This window comes from Mobula hypostoma, chromosome 22 (genome assembly GCF_963921235.1).
Source record: "Mobula hypostoma chromosome 22, sMobHyp1.1, whole genome shotgun sequence".
NCBI lineage: Eukaryota > Metazoa > Chordata > Chondrichthyes > Myliobatiformes > Myliobatidae > Mobula > Mobula hypostoma.
The window spans coordinates 58,498,649-58,521,366 of record NC_086118.1 but is presented as its reverse complement, the minus strand read 5'-3'; the positions used below and the strand labels follow the sequence as shown (position 1 = coordinate 58,521,366).

At 39.4% G+C, this 22,718-nt stretch overlaps 1 protein-coding gene across 1 annotated transcript in view; it reads left to right on the top strand.

Annotated features, from left to right (window-relative positions):
* Positions 1-22,718, top strand: part of mbtd1 (mbt domain containing 1) — a 75,472-nt gene that overhangs the window by 18,260 nt on the left and 34,494 nt on the right. The window contains exons 5-10 of the mRNA XM_063030687.1: positions 1,091-1,173; positions 4,185-4,302; positions 8,550-8,684; positions 12,216-12,304; positions 13,853-14,087; positions 14,781-14,836. Coding sequence (XP_062886757.1) covers positions 1,091-1,173; positions 4,185-4,302; positions 8,550-8,684; positions 12,216-12,304; positions 13,853-14,087; positions 14,781-14,836 — 716 coding nt within the window. The remainder of the gene's footprint in view (positions 1-1,090; positions 1,174-4,184; positions 4,303-8,549; positions 8,685-12,215; positions 12,305-13,852; positions 14,088-14,780; positions 14,837-22,718) is intronic.

The window sequence follows — 22,718 nt, the reverse complement described above, 5'->3', positions numbered from 1 at the left end:
AATGCACCAGATCAATGAATTTAAAGAGATTAGCTTTATTTATCACATGTACATCGAAGCATCAAAACATAGTGTCATTTGTGTCAAGTCAAATCAAATCAGCACAATTGTGCTAGGGTTACCATGCTTCCAGTGCCGAAGTAGCATGCCCATAGCTCATTAACCCTAAGCCATATGTCAGAGGAAACCTACATGGTTACGGAGGGAACATACAAACTCTTTACAGACTGTGGCAAGAATCGAGCCCTGATTGGTGATTGCTGGTGCTGTCAAACATTTGCGTTCTCCACTGTGCCACCACTGCTCTGACTTGCCTTGCTTTAGTAGTTACCTCAAATTTCAAACAACTTTGTCAAACTATGGCCCTTTCATAAATACATGTTATTTTTAAGAGACCTGTGATTTTGCTAATAATAGTTCCTGATGGTTTGGGGCAGAACCTCAGTCTTGTGCTGTTCTTGACCAGGATAGATGTGCTGGCAGCAATACAACTGTCTAGCCAGAATTCCCGTATCTATTTGCTAGTCAATAATCCTTTGTGAACCAGTGATGAGAGCTGAGCTGAATGAGATTGACCTAGGTGATATCTACACCCCAACCTTCTGTCCATCTGCAGACTTGTAATGGCTAATTATTTGGCTGTGTTATTTTTCCAAGGAACTGCAACAAGGAAAGTAAGGAAAATTGTTGATGCTGGACACTTGTGAGCTGCCCTGATGATTGCTGGCGCAGAAACAATGCATTCTGCTGTATAGAGTGACGTGGCAGTGGTTAGCTCCTCTTTTCCCCCTCCCCCTCCCCCCATTGTCTGTAAGGAGTTTGTACATTCTTCCCATGGGTTTTCTCCACGTACTCCGCCTTCCTCCCATATTCCAAAGGGTTGTTGAGTTGGCACTGGAATGTGTTGTTAACCCTTCCTGTTTGACGCAAAAATGATTCATTTCACTGTATGTTTCGATGTACACGTGACAAATAAAGCTAGGCTTTCAAAATCTTTATAGAACCTCGCTATTAGTCAAGGTACTGTCTCTGTCACATGCCCTGTAATTCTTGAGGTTTGTTTTCTCACAATTTTTTAATGACTTTACAGCAGTCACCGTTGAAGGCTTTGATTGGGGTCACTACGTCTGGAGTAACAAATTTACTGGGGCTCCTGTCAGCTGTTTCAAACATGTGAGTAGAATTTTGTTTTGCTTTCCAACATATAACTACTGAGATATTGAATTTTTCAATCAGAATCCGGTTTAAAATCATGAAATTTGTATTTTGTAGCAGCCGTACAGTGCAGTACATAGTAATAAGATAGATTGACATACTTTATTGATCCCAAGGGAAATTGGGTTTTGTTACAGTTGCACCAACCAAGAATAGAGTATAAATATAGCAATAATAAGTATAAATTACAGTTAAAAGTATCATATTTAAAAAAAATGCAAAAAGAGGGGAAAAATACAAAGGAAGTGTTCATGTGTTCATTGTGCATTCTGAAATCTGATGACAGAGTGGAAGAAGCTGTTCCTGAAATAGCTGTGCATATGGTAGCAAAAATGAACTTATGTTAATTGGTTATGGCTTTCTTGAGTGACATGGATAGGTACAGTTGGAGTAGACATTGTGTAGGAGTGCAGAGGGAACAAACTTTTACCAGCTGCTCTCGTGCATTATTGTGTAAAGAGATCTTATTATCATTATATTGGCCTTGAAGGAGGTGCTGTGAGGTTTCAACAAGTGGTAGTTGGGGTTAACTACAGGGCACAGGCTGCCGACAGCAGCTCACAAGAGCCCTCTGTCTTGGGCCAGTCTCACTGTGTCGCCCATCCTGGGTATCCTTCCTCTCCCTGTGATAAGCTCTGTGTTTCTGTACCTTTGGGTTTTTACTGGATGGAGCTAACCCCATGCCCATCCCTCCTCCTTTTGCAGTTGGGCTTGGAACCGTCCATAGTGGAGTTTAACTGATCGGTCATTGACCTGAGATGTTGACCCTGCTTCTCTCTCCACGGATGCTGCCTAACCTAGTGACAGTTACTACATTTTGTGTATTTCTTTCCCGTCTGTACTTTGTGATGCCTTGACCTTAGAAGGTTAATGTGTGATCTAAACCAAATATTTCGAATGCTGGTAATGGGTTATACTGCAAATATAGAGATGCTTGTTAGTGGTGGGAGGGTGAGATACCGAAGAACACGATGATAAATTTAGAGCTAGCTCAGTCTGAAATAAAACCATGAAATGATTTCAGCTGAAGTGTTTTTGAAAATAAAATCAGCAGACCAATCTGATGAAAATATGAATAAAAAAAGTTTGAAATTTACGAATGCTGTGATTTCATTGAACGATGGAACAGCTGGATAGTCGCACTGGTTTAACTTTGTTCTCGCCTTACTGGAATGTTGTATATTTGTCTCTGACTTGCTTCACAACAGTTACTGTAGCTTGGTTCTCCAGTTTTCCATGTATATACCCACTCATCATTTGTTTTTTCTCCCCCTGTTTTCCCCCAACCCTTTCCCTGCATCTGTTGTTTACCGCCACTTTTCTGCTAATGCAGGTAACTGAGTGTTGTAATTCTTTGTGCTTTGCTCAGATCGTCAGGTTTTTAATTACATTGTTGCTCCGAAGAAACACATGTGACCCCACTGGATGTAATTGTTTCCTTCCAAGTTGCAATTGTAAAATAGTCACAAGATTCTTGAAGGGATGTAATTTGTGTGGGGGCTAATAGATAGCTGGCAGTGTGTGAGTGTACAACAAGACCAGTAATTTCATGCAAGTGGACCATGAGTATTTAAAAACACAATGCACATCTTAAAAATATCCTGTTGGTATGGTTATGGTATAATCTTGGGGATTCTTATGTCATCTGACCCTTCAGTTGTGGTTCTTCACTGTAATCAGCTCTAAACAATGGGGTCTATCGCTTTGACCATGTCCCAACTTGTCTTGTGTAACTGATCCTGTAATACATTTTTCTGTCATTTGTCTGTCTGCTTCCTTTGTCTTTCTCATTCTTTCTCTGTCACTCTTCCTACTAGTTCCACTTCTCTCCAATCACCCTGCCTGACTCATCTAAAGCTTACTTTATCGGTGTAATTGTGTGGCTTGACAGTGTTAAAACTTGTTCCAACCTTAACGAAGGCCTAGTGGTCACAAGAGGGGACAGTATAATTTAACAGCTGTCATGATGTGCATCATTTTCTTTCTGAATCAGGTTTATTATTGTTGTTTTATATAACACAGAACGTTATAGCACATGACAGGACCTTTTAACCCACTCTAAAATCAATCTAGCCCTTCCCTCCCACACAGCCTTCATTTTTCTATCATCCATGTGCCTATCTAAGAGTGTCTTAAATGTCCCTAATGTATCTGCCCCTACCAAGCAGTGTGGGGGGGGGGAACTTGCCTCTTACATCTACCCTATACTTTCCTCCAATCATCGTATAATTATCCCTCCTTAGGGAAAAGACAACAGTACAATGCAATGACAAAGTAACTATAAATAGCCAAAATCAGTGCTGACTAGTCATTTTATAAGTATGCATCTGATGGGTGACTACAGTGATATCCATGACTGAAAGTTAATAAAGAATAATGTGTTTAACTGCAATATACACAACATGCTGGAGGAGCTCAGCAGGTCAGGCAGCATCTGTGGAGAGAAATAAACAGTTAACGTTTTGGGTCAAGACCCTTCATCACGACTGGAAAGGAAGGGGACAGAAGCCAGAATAAGGAGGGGGGAGAGTGCAAGCTAGAAAGTGATGGGGAAGGAGGATGAAGTGAGAAGCTGGAAGGTGATAGGTTGTAAAGGTAAAGGGAGAGGAGGATAGACCATGGAAGAAAGGGAAGGAGGAGGGGAACCAGAGGGTGGTGATATGCAGGTGAGGGGAAGGGGTGAGAGGAAACCAGAGGGAGGTGATGGGCAGGTGAGGGGAAGAGTAGGGTGAGAGGGGAATGGGAAAAGAGAAGGGGAAAGGGGAGAATTGGTCAACTAACTTTTAGGAAAGCAAAAGGGTCTTGACCTGAAATATCGACTGTTTATTCCTCTCCATAGATGCTGCCTGACCTGCTGCATTCCTCCAGCATTTTGTGTGTGTTTAATTGCAAAATGTGTGCTGACTTTAGAACTGCACCATCAGGTAGAGTTTAGACAATGTTATCTTCATCCTTGTGTTATTGAACAGGTACCTATGGGAACTCACTGGGGAGATATTGCGGAGGGTGTGAGAGTGGAAGTCCCTAACACTGACTGTAACCTGCCTACGAAAGTCTTCTGGATTGCTGGCATCATCAAGTTAGCAGGTACAAGCAAACAACAGCTTTGCCCACTGTTGTGTTCAATTCTGATTTCTCATGTGATTGGAGCAGTTGAATAGTTGTTTATTTTGCTGCTTCCTTATTCTGTTGAACTGGATCTTGGTTATTTTCCCTGGGAAAATAGGAAAAAATGGTGGCACAGTAGCATAGCGGATAGCTTAACACTTTACAGTGTCAGCAGCTGGGGGTTCAAACCTGACGCTGTCTGTAAGGAGTTCATGCATTCTCTCCACGACTGCATGGGTTTCCTCCTGTTTCTTCCCACATTCCAAAGTCGTACAGGTTAGGGTTGGTGAGTTGTGGGCTGCTCAGGCAGAGCCTTGGACTGTGTTGGTCATTAGTACAAATGATGCATTTCACTGCATTTTTCAATGTATGTGTGACAAATAAAGCTAATCTTCATAAAGATCTCTTAAAAACCATCTTCCTCAAGTAGCAAGATGTTGGTGTCCTCCAGATCATAAGTAAACCATCAAAAACAGTGTGGAGACATGCCTGTCCTGGCTCTGATTGTTGAGAACAGGCACTTTAAGAAATTGTGCTGTAATTGAGATAAGGAATTTTTTAAAATTATTTTCCTTCTTATTACTTTGTAGGCAGTAAGAGAGCGACGTTGTTGCCTGTACACCGATATAACATGCGGGTCTAGATCTAACATTGCATAATTACATAATTGTACTTCATCTTAAAATATGTCTCCATAAGTATTGCAAAAATCTTCTTCCTAGTCTGAGAACTAAATTGAAGTAGATACTCAGAGTGCAGCTGAGGCTTGGGTGTGGATTTCAGTGTGTGGTAAAGGTTTTGTTCTTTCCTGGATATATAAATATTGTTGGTACGTTAGCTTGATGGTGAGATTTGGGGGCAGATCTTGGCCATGTCATCAAGGATCTATTTAAAATCAGTGGACAGCATGGTAGTGTAGTGGTTGGCACAGTTCCTGTACAGTGTCAGTGATTATCAAGCGAGTTCAGCCACACTCTGTAAGGAGTTTGTACGTTCTCACTATGAGCACATGGGTTTCCTCCATGCGTGTTTGGGTTCATGGACTGTGGGCACGCCATGCTGGCACCAAAAGCTTGGTAACCCTTGTGGACTGCACAGAGAGTCATCGAAGTACAGCACAGAAACAGGCCCTTTGGCTCATCTAGGCATGCTGAAACCATTTAAACTGCCTACTCTCCTTGATCTGCACTCCTTACCCCTACCATCCATGTACCTATCCAAACTTCTCTTAAATGTTGAAGTCAAGCTTGCGTGCGCCACTTGCGCTGGCAGCTCATTCCACACTCTCACTCCTCTCGGTCTTCTACACTAAAGAATACAGTCCGAACCTATTCAGTCTTTCCTTATAACTCGGATATTCCAGACCTGGCAACATCCTTGTAAATTTTCTCTGCTCTCTTTCAACCTTCTTTGCATCTTTGCTGTACGGGGGTGACCAAAACTGCAGACAGTACTCCATATTAGGCTTCACCAATGTCTTATACAACTTCAACAAAACATCCCATCTGTACTCACACGTTGATTTATAAAGGTCAATGTGCCAACAGCTTCTTTTACAACCTTATCTACCTGTGATGCTGCTTTCAATGAATTATGTACTGTATCTGTATTCCCTGATCGCTTTGTCTTACCACACTCCTCAGTGCCCTCCTGTTTGCTGTATAAAACCTACCCTGATTGGTCCTACTGAAGTGCAAAACCTCACATAAAATTCCATCTGGCATCTTTCAGTGCATTTTCCAGCTGAAGCAAATCCCTCTGTAAGCCACGATAGCCTTCCTCTCTGTCCTGTACATGGCCAGTCTTGGTGTCATCTGCAAATTTACTGATCCAGTTTACCATATTATCATCCAGATCAGTGATATAGATGACAAACAACAACAGACCCAGCACTGATCCCTGCGGCGCACCACTAGTCACAGGCCTGCAGTTAGAGAGGCAACCATCTACTACCACTCACTGGCTTCTCCCACAAATCCAAGGTCTAATCCAATTCACTACCTCATCCTAAATGCTGAGCAACTGAACCTTCTTGACCAGCCTCCCTTGACCTTGTCAAATGCTTTATCACACTCCACGTAGACAACATCCACTGCCTTGTCTTTATCCACTTTCCTGGTAACTTCCTCGAAAGACTCCTTAAAATTGGTTAGACATGGCCTACCGTGCACGAAGCCACGCTGACCATGCTTAATCGGTCCGTGTCTATTCAAATACTTGTATATTCAATCCCTTAGAATAGCTTGCGATAACTTTCCCACTACTCATGTCAGACTCACTGATCTACAAGTTCCTGGTTTCTGTTCAGAGACTTCTTTCGATGGTGGAACAACGTTGGCTATCCTCCAATCCTATTGGTACCTCCCCTGTGCTAAGGATGTTATAAATCTTCAAATTGTAGAACATAGCAACAGAAAGCCTACAGCACAATACAGGCCCCTCGGCCCACAATGCTGTGCTGAACTTTACTTTAGAAATTACCTAGGGTTAACCGTAGCCCTTTATTTTTCTAAACTCCATGTACCTATCTAAGAGTTTCTTAAAAGACCCTATTGTATCCGCCTCCACCACTGTTGTCGGCAGCCCATTCCATGCACTCACCACTCTCTGCGTTTAAAAAAAAACAAACTTAACCCCATGACATATCCTCTGTATCTACTTCCCAGCACCTTAAAACTGTGCCGTGTTGTGTTAGCCATTTCAGCCCTGGGAAAAAGCCTCTGACTATCCACACGATCAATGCCTCTCATCATCTTATACACCTCTGTCAGGTCACCTCTCATCCTCCGTTGCTCCAAGCAGAAAAGGCCAAGTTCCCTCAACCTATTCTCATAAGGCATGCTCCCCAATCCAGGCAACATCCTTGTAAATCTCCTCTGCACCCTTTCTATAGTTTCCACATCCTTCCCGTAGGGAGACGACCAGAACTGAGCACAGTACTCCAAGTGGGGTCTGACCAGGCTTCTATACAGCAGAAACATTACCTCTCGGGTCTTGAACTCAATCCCACGGTTAATGAAGGCCAATGCACCGTATGCCTCCTTAACTACAGAGTCAACCTGCGCAGCAGCTTTGAGTGTCCTATGGACTTGGACCCCAAGATCCCTCTGATCCTCCACACTGCCAAGAGCCTTACCATTAATACTATATTCTGCCATCATATTTGAGCTACCAAAATGAACCACCTCACACTTATCTGGGTTGAACCCTAACTGCCACTTCTCAGCCCAGTTTTGCATCCTATCAATGTCCCACTGTAACCTCTGACAGCCCTCCACACCATCCACAACACCCCCAACCTTTGTGTCATCAGCAAACTTACTAACCCATCCCTCCATTTCCTCATCCAGATCATTTACAAAAATCACGAAGAGTAAGGGTCTCAGAACAGATCCCTGAGGCACACCACTGGTCACCGACCTCCATGCAGAATATGACCCGTCTATAACCACTCTTTGCCTTCTGTGGGCAAGCCAGTTCTAGATCCACAAAACAATGTCCCCTTGGATCCCATGCCTCCTTACTTTCTCAATAAGCCTTGCATAACTTGTGAAATGCCTTGCTGAAATCCATATACACTACATCTATCTCTCTACTTTGATCAATGTGTTTAGTCATATCCTCAAAAAATTCAATTAAGCTTGTAAAGCACGACTTGCCTTTGACAAAGCCATGCTGACTATTCCTAATCATATTATGCCTCTCCAAATGTTCATAAATCCTGCCTGTCAGGATCTTCTCCATCAACTTGCCAACCACTGAAGTGAGACTCACTGGTCTATAATTTCCTGGGCTATCTCTACTCCCTTTCTTGAATAATGGAATAACATCCGCAATCCTCCAATCTTCCGAAATCTCTCTTGTCCTCATTGATGATGCAAAGATCATTGCTAGAGGCTCAGCAACCCCCTCCCTCGCCTCCTACAGTAGCCTGGGGTATATCTTGTCCAGTCCCAGTGACTTATCCAACTTGATACTTTCCAAAAGCTCCAGCACATCCTCTTTTCTTAATGTCTCATTTGTGTTGGTCATTGACAGAAAAATGGCAAATTTTACTGTATGCTTTAGTGTTGCAATGTACAAATGACAAATGAAGCTAAAATCTTGTAGTCTGCACTGGAAATCTTGGCCTTGCCACCATTACTGCATATGTTCAGTGATAACTTGTATTATGAGACATTAAGATTGTCTGTCCTGGACTCAAGAATATTTTTGTTCTTTTGCAGGTTATAAGGCTTTGCTTCGATATGAAGGCTTTGACAATGATTCTAGCCTTGACTTTTGGTGTAACATCTGCGGTTCTGATGTTCATCCAGTCGGCTGGTGTGCAACTAGCGGCAAGCCTTTAGTAACTCCTCGCAGTAAGTGTTCTGCGATCAGTGCAGATCTGTGATTATATTCCTGTGTGAGACTCCATTGTGTTGTTTCTGTCAGGTGGACTGAAAGCTGAGCGTTTTGTCGATGAGAACTTTGAATCAGAACCAGCATTGGGGTTGAGAGGGATAATAAATCGGCCATGATGGAATGGCAGAGCAGACTCAGTGGGCTGAATGGCCTGATTCTGCTCCTATGTCTTATTATCACTGACATGTGAAATTTGTTTTATGGCAGCAGTACAGTGCAATACACAAATACTACAACATGAAAAGAGAAATGTACAGTGGATTCCAGTTACTTGGGTCATTGGTTAATTGGGGCAGTTGTGTTGTGCTATCTATTTGGATGAATACGGACTTTCTGAAGCATCATGTTTGGAAGCAGTCCTTGATGCTGGGGCACTGAGTGTCTGTGATGGACCAGGCAAAGTCTGTAACCTTCACTTTGAAATCCTCTACTAGCTCTTAGCTTGTTTCTCTGTGAAATGCTTGTTTGCAACTATGAAGTGGGAACAATGTCCTCTGAGTGAGGCTGGCATTTCTGTTACGTGCGTGATTTGGCAGATGCTGAAAACTTTCAGCAAAACACAAAAATGCTTGAACTCAGCAAGTTGGGCACTATCTCTGGAGGGGAATAAACAGTCGACGTTTAGGACTGAGACCCTTCAGGAGTGGAAGGGAAGGAGGCAGGTGATAGATGAGGGTAAGGAGTACAAGGGTGAGTGATGAAGTAAGAATGTGGGAGGGGGTAGGGGAAGAGGTGAAGGGCTGATAAAGAAATGTGGTGAAGGACAGTGCACCATGGGAGGGGAACCAAGAGGAGGTAATGTACAGGTGGAGAGAAGAGGAGGAGTGAGTGGGGAACCAGAATGGGGAATGGAAAAAGAGAGACTTGGAGGGGGGAGGGAGGAGAAGTTAGGGAAATCGACATTCATGCCATCAGGTTAGAGGCTACTCGGGCAGAATGAGTTGCTGCTCCTCCAACATGAGAGTGGCCTCAACATGGCAATAGAGGAGGCCATGGACTGACTCCCTTCATCCTCTTTGTTATAAATCTATATTACAAATATAGGTTATCACTGTCTCTATCCATTCTCCCACAGGAATGGAGAATTCTACATGTTCACACGTAGAGACCACACCTTTTCCACAATTGTCATCTGGCAGGTCTTCCATTTAGTCAGCCCAGTCCATCACAGGCAAAGCTCTCTTCACCACTGAGTACATGGCGTGCTGCCACAAGAAGGCAGTAACCATCACTAAAGATCCCCACTACCTAGGTCATGCTGTCTTCTCATCAGGCAGGTGGTACAAGAGCCTTGGGTCCCACACTGCCAGGTTCAGGAACAGTTAATACCCTCCAACCACCAGGCTCCTGAACCAGAGGGGATAACTTCACTCACCTCAACACTGACTGACTCTGTGAAGTACAGACTCACTTTCCAGGACTCTTTACAGCTCACGTTCTCAGTATAATTTTTTTTTTGCGCAGTTTGTTTTCTTTTGCATAATTTTTCATAAATTCTGTTGTATTTCTTTCCTCCATATATCGGCAAGAAAATGAGTCTCAAGGTAGTATAAGGTAACACATAACAACTTGGATAATAAATTTACTTTGAACTTTGAGACTGTTTTACCTTTTTTATTGATGTTTTTTGTTCCATTTCATGCTTCCATCACCTTGGTTCGAGTTGGTTCGTCCTGACACTCTGAACCTCTTCAAATTGAATTCACAACCCTCAGTCTGTTTCCAAATACCCCCATGATCTGCCCCGTGAATGCCTTCAGACTCTTGTGAAATTCGTAGATCTCATACTTCTTACTGTCTGGTCATTTTGGTCTATCATTGTTGGCTGTCTTCTTCACACTTGCTTTCCACATCAGAATTCCTTTGCCATTCTCAAGTCACCTTAGCTTTAATTTAGGTATGTTTGCAAAGTGTCTTTTCCACCATCTCAAAGTTCAAAATAAATTTATTATTAAAGTACATATGCCACCATATACAACCCTGAGATTCATTTTCTTGTGGGCATACACAATAAGTCCATAATAGAATAATAACCATAATGGAATTAATGAAAGACTGTACCAACTTGAGCAATCAACTAGTGTGCAAAAGACAACAAACTGCAAAGACAGTAATTTCCCGGATCAAGAACCTCCGACTTATGGACAACTCGTACTTACGAACGGACTGCTGCTGATGCATCAAAGAAAAGGAAAACGATCATGATTGAAAATGAAGTGGAAATAATAAAGTGATCAGAAAGAGGTGAAATGCCATCGGTCATTGGAAAAGCGTTAGGCTACAGTTGGTCAACGATCGGAACAATTTTAAAGGATAAAGTGAGAGTAATGGAGCATGTGAATGACCCTGCCCCGATGAAAGCTACAGTTATTACTAAGCAACGCAGTGGTTTAATTATTGAAATGGAAAGGCTATTGATAACTTGGTTAGACAATCAAATTATCATAATATGCCTATTAGCCTTACTTTAGTGCAAGAAAAGGCTCGAAACCTTTGACTAACTGGCACTAAGTAAGAACCGTATGTACCTGTTCCGACTTACCTACAAATTTGACTTAAAGACAGACTTGGGAATGGATCTCGTTTGTAACCCGGGGACTGCCTGTACTAAAAGAAAGATGTAATAATAAATAAATAAATAAACAATAAATATCAGGAACATGAGATGAAGAGTCCTTGAAAGTGAGTCCATTGGGTGTGGGAACAGTTCAGTGATGGGGCAAGTGAAGTTGTCCCCTTTGGTACAAGAGCCTGATAGTTGAGGGGTAATAACTGTTCCTGAACTTGTGGAATGAATCCTAAGGCTCCTGTACCACTTTCTCGATGGCAGCAGCATGAAGAGAGCATGGCCTCTGGGGTCCTTGACGATGGATGCTGCTCACCTGTGACAGCGCTCAACAGTAGGAGGGCCTTACTGGTAACGGACTGGGCCGTATACATTTTTGTAGAATTTTCCATTCAAGGGGATTGGCGTTCCCATAACAGGCTGTGATGCAGCCAGTCAATATACTCTCCACCATACATCTATAGAAGTTTGTCAAAGTTTTAGATGTCATGCTGAATCTTTGCACACTCCTGTGGAAGTAGAGGCACTGCTATGCATTCCTGAATATCAAACTGCATCATGTGTGAGCATGGAAGGTCCTGTTTCTTCTGCTAAATTTACAAGTATTCTGGGTGGAAACTTCTCTTGCAATATGATTCAAAGTTCAAAGTAAGCTTATAATCAAAGTATGTATATGTCACCATTTACTACCCTGAGATTCACATTTCTGCAGGCACTCACATGAGAACAAGTACAATAGAGTTAACGAAAAACTACACACAAAGACTGACAAGCGACCCATGTGCAAAAGACTACAGACTGCAAATACAAAACAAATAATAAATAAATGAATAACACTGAGAACATGATTTACTGTAAATGATACAGAGCACTGCTTAAATACAGAATTTCCTGTGTAATTCTTGTTCTATTAATTTCCCAGCTATCCAACATAAATACACAAACTGGAAAGCTTTCCTTGTGAAAAGATTAACTGGTGCAAAGACTCTTCCACCGGACTTCTGCTCACAGGTGGGTTGCCTGCTTCCTATCCCTATCTCCTCTCAGCAGCATTGATTTCGTGGCCCTCCATTGATCAGGGTCGACTGTGGATGTTGTATCCTAGCTGTTTGTGTGAGCCAGGGCAGAACGATATGGAAAACAAGCTGTTGCCCGTGCAGCAAGCTCCTCCTCTCCACACAGCTGTTAATCCAAAGGAACAGCAGAGATCGATACGGTTTGGTACCAGAGGTGTCTTGAGTAGCCAGTCGGTGTTGAACTCAGCGCTGGGCGGCCTTAGGGACTCCATGGATTTGAATTATTCTCGATCATCATTGATTCCATGTCCGGTGACGTGGTCGCCTAGCAGTTAGTGCAACGTTTTACAGGATCAGTGATCGGGGTTCAGTTCCCATCACTGTCTGTTAGGAGTCTGTATATTCTCCCCACCACCATGTGAGCTTCCTCTGGGAGCTCCAGTTTCCTTCCATATTCCAAAGACGTACGGGTTAGAGTTAGTAAGTTGTGGGCGTGCTGTGTTGCCGGTAGAAGTTTAGTGACACATGCGAGCTGCCCTCAGCACAATTCTTGCTGATTTGATTTGATTCAGAACAATGCACTTCACTGTATGTTTCATTGAACATGTGACAAATAAAACAAATCTTTCATCTTTAAATAATTTCTCCTTCTTTCTTCTCGTGTGGTTGTGCTGTCAATCTGCCCTTGGTTTTCCTACCACATTTGTGAGCCTTGACTATGATTCTGCATCTTGTCCCCATTGATGCTTAACACATATCCAGTGTGGATAGTTTTTAAACCCAAGGGCAATGATGTTTACGGTAGGATTCTTGGCAGTGTGGAGGAGCAGGGGGATCTTGGAGTCCATATTCTTAGATACCTCAAAGTTGGTACGCAAGTTGACAGGGTGGGATAGAAGGTGTATGGTGTGTTGGCCTTCGTTAGTTAAGGGGATTAAGTCCAAGAGCTGTGAGGTAATATTGCAGAGAGCATGTCCTGGGTGATGAGAAATGGCCTCTAACCAAGTAACCTGCCCTGACTCCTCATCACTTTATATATTTCCATCAGACCTTCATTCTCCTCCAAAGAAAACAGCCTCTGCTCCTCTCGTCAATCTTGGTGACAATGTTCCTCAATGTAAGAACAATTCTTGATCCTCTCCAGTGTTTCCACATCCTTTAAGTAATAAAACCAGATTTGAATTTGTTTACCATTAACCCGTGCTGGTTTTCTACAAAGGTTAGATTTTGTAATGGATTGTCAGGTTCATTGCTTTATTGACCGTCTCTTCTACCTACGCTGTCACTTTCAATAACGTGCACCTATATTCCTAATACTCTCTGCTTGTGCATCCCTTTTAAAACTGTGTCCTTTATTCTATGTGGCGTATAGTGCCCTGATCATCGTTTGTCAGGGGATTGCATTCCAGAGCCTCGAGGTAATATTGCAGCTCTATAAAGCCCTGGTTAGACCACACTGTGTTTATTTCTGGTTGCCTCAATTTTATGCTTCAGGTAAACAAATGTGGTTGCTTCTCTTTACTGATGTCCCAGTGTTTTACAGGTTGTCGAAAGCATGCAGTATCCTTTCAAAACTGCCATGCGTGTAGAAGTTGTGGATAAGACGCACCTCTGCCGAACACGGATAGCGGTCGTTGAAAGCATTGTAGGAGGTCGTTTGCGGCTGATTTATGAGGAGTGTGATGATGGGACAGATGATTTCTGGTGTCACATGCTGAGCCCCCTCATTCACCCTATTGGTTGGTCACGGAGTATTGGACACAGATTCAAACGGTCAGGTAAGAGCAAAGTTCAAATCATTTTATGGAAACTATTTATAGGATGGAGTTTATTCTTTCAGCCTTGGTCAGCTCTGTGTGCACCTGAAGGCTTTGAAAGGTGGTGGCACCAAGAGATGGTGTAGGTAGTTTCTTCATGAAAGATTGAATGGGTGGGTGACACTTGCCTTGGTTAGAAAGAAATGCTGTTACTGGTATTTTTTTTTAAAAAACAAGAATAGGGGTAAAATCTGCATGACAGAGCCCTGTCAGTGAGGCTATTGAATAGCAGCCATTGAGAGGGAAAGGGGATGTGTGTGTTCGTGTTGACTCATCGGTGCACTGATGTAGCAGAGGGTCTCTGATAATAGACCAGCACTGAAGGAAAAGAAGGTGATGGACATCAGGATCAGGGTGGGGGTGGTAAAGGGGGATTGAGGTGGGGGACTGGTGTTTCTGCATCGACAGTGAAACTTTGAACTGGTCGATAACTGAGGCTCTTGCTGAAGCCTGTGTTAGGCAAATATTGGTTGTGAACTTCCTATCTTTGGGAGAATTAATCTGAACCTTTGTTTTTATTTAACCTGGTGGCAAAATTGGTTTTCATCCAAGTTGTACTTTGCATCTTGTTCAACATTTTATGATTGTCATCCCAGATTGAGCTTGACTGCACACCGTCTCAAGGTTTAATTACACTTCTAACTTTTCTTTCAGATGGCTCAAAGAAGCAGGAAGGACACTGTGATGCTGCTGCACAATTATTTGCAAAGGTAAGAGGTGTGGTTCTGTGCCTGTAATACTGAGTGCTTCAGGAGAGCTTCGAGTACTGTTTACAACAGCAGATTTCAGTTAATTGGGTCCAATTAAGTGGATTCCCCAATTAGCCAAAGTTTCATGGAAATAGTTAAAAAGGTATATAAAAAAGACAAACTACTGTTTAAGTGAGTAACAAATTACATATTAAATGAAATGCAGAACAAATGCGAATGATACAATACTATTACAGTACTATAAAACAATGTATTAGTTCCTAATGGTTATCAACGGAAGGATTCATCTAGTGTATGCTGCTGTGTTCTACAAAATCAGAGTAGACACCTAGTGCAAATAATAGACTGCCTTCATACAATGCTTTCGATGATTGCATCTTCCAAGTCTCCATTTTCATTGTAACATTTAAGATGATCGTAGATACCTTCAAATTTACAATTCCTAACTTGTTGAAGTAGTGAAATTGTTTCATTTTCACTCCCGGGGCCATTTCTGACAGCTCCAAGCTTAAATGCTTGAAACCACAGTGAACAAAACTGTTTTGACTTGTCTTACTGCTATCAGTGACAAAATTAATGCTTTTTGAACACCAACTGATGCTAATTAAAAACTATTCACTCTAAGCATGAGCCCATTAACAGCCGCACACGGTTCGTGACTGACGCTATTTAGAAAATGTTCAGCAGCGGTCTCCTAATCCAGTTAAGTAGCACAGTGTCCCAAATGAACGAAGGGACGGTTATTTTATCAATTAGATTTTGCTCTTTAAGAGTTGTCGCAAATAGTGGCTGCCCCTGTCAACCGATGGCCTAATTAAATGGAATCCACTGTACTTAGATTCAAACGTGAGCCATGTCAGGATTCCATTAGCTTAATTGATGATGTTCATATTTTGAAGCTATATGTATTTTTAAAAGTGAAACTCTGCTGAATGAAGTGTATATTACTTCACAGCAGGTTGCTATTTGATTGTGTGCAGCTTAAAAATTTAATGAGTGAGTTGTGATAAATGAGATAATTGGTGGGGGGGCATCACGTGATGACGTGGGATTGAGACGTGTAAATCCAGCTCTCCCGTAAAAAATCAGCAAAGTACCGTTTAAACAAAACAAAGTTAATAAGTACTTTCCGAAAACTATTTATAAACTTTGCAAGACTACTTTACGATATGCCTCCTAAACTGCAACAGAAGAAGTCTGCTGTTGCGAAGCCGCCGCGAGATGGGAAGAAAAAAGGGCCTACTGCAACGATGGAGCCTCGGACTCAGGTTGGATCTCCTTTGGCAGAACAGGGAGCAATGGCGGCGGTAGCGGTCTCTCCAAAGAAGATGCCGGAAATGCGCATGCGCAAATCGACACAACTCAAACTACAAGAACCGACAGCCACTGCAATTGAAAATGACTCAGAGTCAGAATTGGATTCCGCAGAGAACACAGATGAAGAAGAGGAAAAAGAATTGGAAGTGATTGGAAGTAAAGGAGATGATGGAAACATAAGAGAGGCTATATTGCAATTAATGGCTGAACTAAGAAAAGGAAGAGAAGAGCTTAGAGATATGAAGATGTTCTATAATAAAGCTATGGAAAGACAGGATAAAATGGATAAGAAGCTTCAGAAGATGGAAAGAGCAATGGGGCATATGAATGATAGAGTGGAAAAAACAGAAAATGATCTGCTTGTCTGGAACTCGGAAAGAAATCGACTCTTGGAGAAAGTGGACATGTTGGAAAATTTCAGTAGATGTAATAATATTAAAATTGTTGGTCTTAAAGAAGGTATGGAGGGAGAAAATCCAATAGAATTTTTTCAAAGATGGATCCCGGAAGTTTTGCAAATGGAAGAGGAGGTTTGACCAATTGAAATTGAGCGGGCACATAGAGCTCTAAGACCAAAACCAAAAGATGACCAATATCCACGATCGATTTTAATAAAATTCTTAAGATTTCAAGACAAGGAAAGGATTCTACAGGCAGCTGCTCAAGCTGCCAAGGATAGAAAAGGGCCATTGATGATTCAAGGGAACATAGTTTTTTTTCTACCCTGACATAAGTTATGAACTTTTGAAGAGAAGGAAGAAATTTAATCCAGTGAAAAAATCCCTATGGAATCACGGTTATCAATTTATATTGCGTTATCCTGCAACCTTGAAGATTTTTTTGCCTGGTGGAGAAAAAAGATTTTTTGATGACTACCGGAAAGCAGAGCAGTTTGTGCAAGATTCTCTGAATATTCACCAGATACAAGAACAAATCCAGGGGAGCGAGATAGATTGGAGATGAAGATTGGGTCAAAGAATGGACTTGTTGGATTTTTGAAGGCGGATGAATATATAAATATATTATTAATTATACGAGGGGGGTAAGAAAGGTTAAAATTGGAGGAATATTAGTTGGGAATAGTAACATTAATTTTGTTTATATATATAATTTTTTTTTGTTGCGGGGGAGCTGGAAGAAGCACTGACCAACTGCTACGCTAATCATGTGTGCAAGCGTGGCTTTAGCCACGACCCGTAAAATGGAGGAGGGTAGCGTTGTGTATCTTTTCATTCACAACATTAGTGGGGGGGTATTTTGTTTTTTCTTTTTTTGTATCCTTTCTATCTTTTTTTTTGCCTGGAGGGTTGGGAGGGAAACACATAGCAACATGGTGAAGTTCAAAGAGATTCCCCAAGGAACTATGAGAGTTGAGAAGATAAGTAATGTTTTAGATTGGAGTAACTTTGTTAAGAATAATGACTAATTTATTGAATTTTTTGAGTTTTAATGTTAACGGGCTTAATGGACCAGTGAAAAGAAAAAGAATCTTAACACATATTAAGAAAATGAAGATAGATTTAGCTTTTTTACAGGAAATGCACCTAACAGAAACAGAACATCAGAAACTAAAGAGAGATTGGGTGGGTAGTATTGTTGCAGCTTTATTTAATTCAAAAGCAAGGAGAGTAGCAATTTTGATCAATAAACTGTTGCCAATTAGAATACAAAATGTAATAACTGATTCTGCGGGGAGATATGTGATTATACATTGTCAACTTTTCTCTGAACTATGGACTTATATGAATATTTATGCACCAAATGAAAATGATGCAAAATTCATACAAGAAGCTTTTTTGAATTTGGCGGATGCACATGAAAAAATATTAATTGGAGGAGACTTTAATTTTTGCTTAGACCCAGTCTTAGATAGATCAACCAAGGCTGTTATAAAATTGAAGGTAGTAAATCTAACATTGATGAAAGATTTAAATTTGATTGATATATGGAGAAGAATCAATCCTAAAGAAAGAGACTATTCGTTCTATTCTCATAGACATAAAACTTACTCAAGGATAGATTTTTTCCTATTATCAATGCATATTCAACACAGAGTGAAAAATATGGAATATAAAGCAAGAATATTATCAGATCATTCTCCTTTATTAATGACAATAATAATGGCTGATAAGGAAGAAGTGGTTTATAGATGGAGATTTAATTCAACATTATTAAAACGTCAAGATTTTTGTGATTTTATGAAAAAGCAGATTCAATTTTTTTTGGATACAAATTTTCATTCAGTGGATGATAAATTTATATTATGGGATGCGATGAAAGCATATCTTAGGGGCCAGATAATAAGTTATACGTCTAAAATTAAGAAAGAATATATGGCAGAACTAGATCAATTGGAAAAAGAGATTACAAAATGAGAAAAAGAATCTCAAAGATATATGTCAGAAGAAAAACGAAGGCAACTCGTCAATAAGAAGTTACAATATAATACACTTCAGACATATAGAATGGAAAAAGCAATTATAAGAACTAAGCAAAGGTATTATGAGTTAGGTGAGAGAGCACATAAAATTCTTGCCTGGCAGTTGAAAACAGAACAAGCTTCCAAAACAATAAATGCAATTAGAACAAGGGCGAATAAAATATCTTATAAACCTCTTGAAATAAATGAAACCTTTAAAAGTTTCTATTCTGCATTATATCAATCAGAATCACAAAATGATGTTAATGAGATAGAAAGGTTTTTATCACAAGTATCTCTTCCAAAATTGAATTTGGAAGAACAGAAGGGATTAGATGTGCCTTTTACATTAAAAGAAGTTGAAGAAGCTTTAGGATCACTCCAAGGTAATAAATCTCCAGGAGAAGATGGTTTTCCACCTGAATTTTATAAAAAATTTAAAGATTTATTATTTCTTCTCTTTATGGAACTAATACATCAAGCAGAAAAAACACATAAACTCCCAGAATCTTTTTCAACAGCGATTGTAATAGTATTGCCAAAAAAAGACAGAGTCCCTATGAAACCAACATCATACAGGCCTATTTCTCTATTGAATACGGATTATAAAATAATAGCAAAAATTTTACCGAATAGATTATCTAAATATTTACCAAAATTAATACATATGGATCAAACAGGATTTATTAAAAATAGACAATTGGCAGATAATGTAACTCGGCTACTCAGTATAATTCATTTGGCACAAAAAAGGGAAGAGAAGAGTATAGGTAGTAGCCTTGGATGCAGAAAAAGCATTTGATAGATTAGAATGGGATTTTTTATTTAAAGTATTAGAAAAATATGGGTTAGGAACATCTTTTATAAATTGGATTAAAACTTTATATTCTAACCCTAAGGCTAAAGTAGTGACAAACTCTCAAATTTCAACACCATTCCAGTTAAAAAGGTCAACTAGACAAGGTTGTCCATTATCACCTGCTTTATTTGTACTGGCGATAGAGCCATTAGCAGAACTAATCAGAATTGATCCAGATATTATGGGTTTTAGAGTTAATCAGGAGGAATATAAAATTAATCTTTTTGCCGATGATGTTTTGATTTACTTAACAAACCCACAACATTCGTTACATAAATTATCTTCTAGATTGGATGAATATGGGAAGGTATCAGGTTATAAAATAAATTGGGATAAAAGTGAAATTTTACCTTTTACTAAAGGAAACTATAGTCAATGTCGATTAGTAACCCAATTTAGATGACCGGTAAATGGTATAAAGTATTTAGGTATAAGACTTGATAATGATGTAAAGAATTTATATAAATTTAATTATTTACCACTATCGAAAAAAATTCAAGAAGATTTTGACAAATGGATGATACTACCAATAACATTAGTAGGTAGAGTCAATGTTGTAAAAATGAATATATTTCCTAGATTACAGTATTTGTTTCAAACATTACCAATATAATTGCCACAGAAATTTTTTCAAGAGTTAAATAAATGTGTAGAAAATTTCTTTGGAAAGGTAAAATGTCAAGAATATCATTGGAAAAATTGACATGTAAATTTGGGTTAGGAGGGTTACAACTTCCAAACTTTAGAAATTATTATAAAGCAAATCAACTTAGATTTATTGCATCTTTCTTCGATGATCGAAAACCAGCATGGATTAAAATAGAATTAGACAAGATAGGAGAAAATAGACCTGAAGATTTTATATATAAATGGGAATCTAAATGGATACGGGAAAAGAAAGAATCTCCTATATTAACACATTTGATTGATCTATGGAATAAGATAAATGTTGATAACGAAACACAGAAATCTTTATTAGCAAGGAGACCTTTGTTCCAAAACAGACTTATTCCTTTTACAATGGACAATCAACTTTTATATAATTGGTACCAAAAAGGGATTAAATTTATAGGAGATTGTTATGAACGAGCTATATTGATGTCATTTGAACAACTAAAGGATAAATATAAAATATCAAATAATACTTTCTTTTGTTACCTTCAATTAAGGGCTTACTTAAAAGGTAAGCTGGGTCAAACAGTGTTTTTGCCAAAACCTAATGAAATTGAAACTTTAATTCAAAAAGGGAAAATTAAAAAATTTATTTCTTGTATGTATAATTTGATTCAAGAGCAGACAATTAAACAAGGAATCCATAAGTCAAAGCAAAAATGGGAAACAGATCTGAATATCAATATTGATGAAACAAATTGGTCAAGACTCTGTCTTGACAGTATGACAAATACAATAAATGTTCGACTTAGATTAGTACAATATAATGTTTTACACCAATTATATATTACACCACAAAAAATAAATAGATTAAATTCAAATCTATCCGATAAATGCTTTCGGTATAATCAAGAAATTGGTACTTTTTTACATTCTACTTGATCTTGTTTTAAAATTCAACCCTTTTGGATAAATTTAAGAGTCTTATTGGAACAAATTACTGGAACTCAACTTCCACATAACCCTATATTATTTCTATTAGGTGATATTGAAGGGATAAAGCCGAAACTTAAATTGAATAAATATCAGAAAGAATTTATAAAAATTGCATTGGCAGTAGCTAAGAAGACTATAGCAGTTACTTGGAAATCTGATTCGTGTTTAAGTATGGATCGTTGGAATAATGAAATGGCTGGTTCTATTCCACGCGAAAAGATTACTTATAATTTAAGAGATAAATATGTAACATTTCTGAATATTTGGCACCCTTATTTACAAAAGATAGGATGGCATATTTAAGTGCTCTGATAAAGATCTTGGTCCCTTGTAACGAATAAAGTAATGAATAATTATACCAAATTTATTTTGAACTCCATGGAGCATGTGGAGACCTTCCAACACCCAGGCGGCTCTTCTTTTTTTTTTCTCTTTTTTCTTTTTAGGTAGGACTATATAGGGGGGGGGGAGGGGGGAGGGTAGATTTTATCTTTTCATGTATTCTTTTTGAAAACTCAATAAAAATTATATTATAAAAAAAATAAAAAAAAGATGAGATAATTGGTATAATGGTTTTGCTTTAATAGGTTTGTTGAATGGGCCAGTGATGTTGTGGGGATGGAACTGGACTCTGTCACAGTGGTGTCTGAAAAGAGGATGCTGTCCAAGTTGCATGCCATCTTGGTCAATGTCTCCCATCCACTACATAATGTACTGGTTGGGCACAGGAGTACATTCAGCCAGAGACTCATTCCACCGAGATGCAACACAGAGCGTCATAGGAAGTCATTCCTGCCTGTGGCCATCAAACTTTACAACTCCTCCCTTGGAGGGTCAGACACCCTGAGCCAATAGGCTGGTCCTGGATTTATTTCATAATTTACATATTACTATTTAACTATTTATGGTTCTATTACTATTTATTATTTATGGTGCAACTGTGATGAAAACCAATTTCCCCCGGGATCAATAAAGTATGACTATGAAATAGTGAGTTTTAAAACAAACAAAACACCTCTCCTTTTTAAAAAAAAACAGCACTACAGCAGAGAAGCAGGCCCTTCAGCCCATCTAGTCCATGCTGAACAGTTGCGATTGGGTTTTGAATTTAGGAGTGGTAATAGATAATAAATTAAGCTGGAAACCACATATAAATTATGTCAAAGCAAAAATGTCAAAATCTATTGCAGTACTGTACAAAGCGCAAGATTTCTTAAATCGGTAATCTTTGTATACATTATACTGTTCACTTATAGTCCCATACATGACTTACTGTGTAGAGGTATGGGGAAATACATACGAAACAAATACAAACTCAATTTTTCTACTCCAAAAGAAAGTCATACGAATTGTAAATAAGACAAGTTATTATGAGCCAAGCAATCCACTATTTATTCAGCTAAGCACTTTAAAATTCATAGGATTTCATAGATTTTAAAATAATACAAATTATGTATAAAGCAAAAAATGGACAGCTACCACAAAGTATCCAAAGATTGTTTAAAATGAGAGAAAGTCAATATGATTTGAGAGGAACATGTATATTTCAAAAACAAAGGATAAGAACGAATGTAAAAAATCATTGTACTTCAGTCTGAGGGCTCAATCTATGGAACAGTTGTAGTGAGAATTTTAAAAACATGCACCACACTTAAGTTTTAAAAAGTATTTAAAAATAA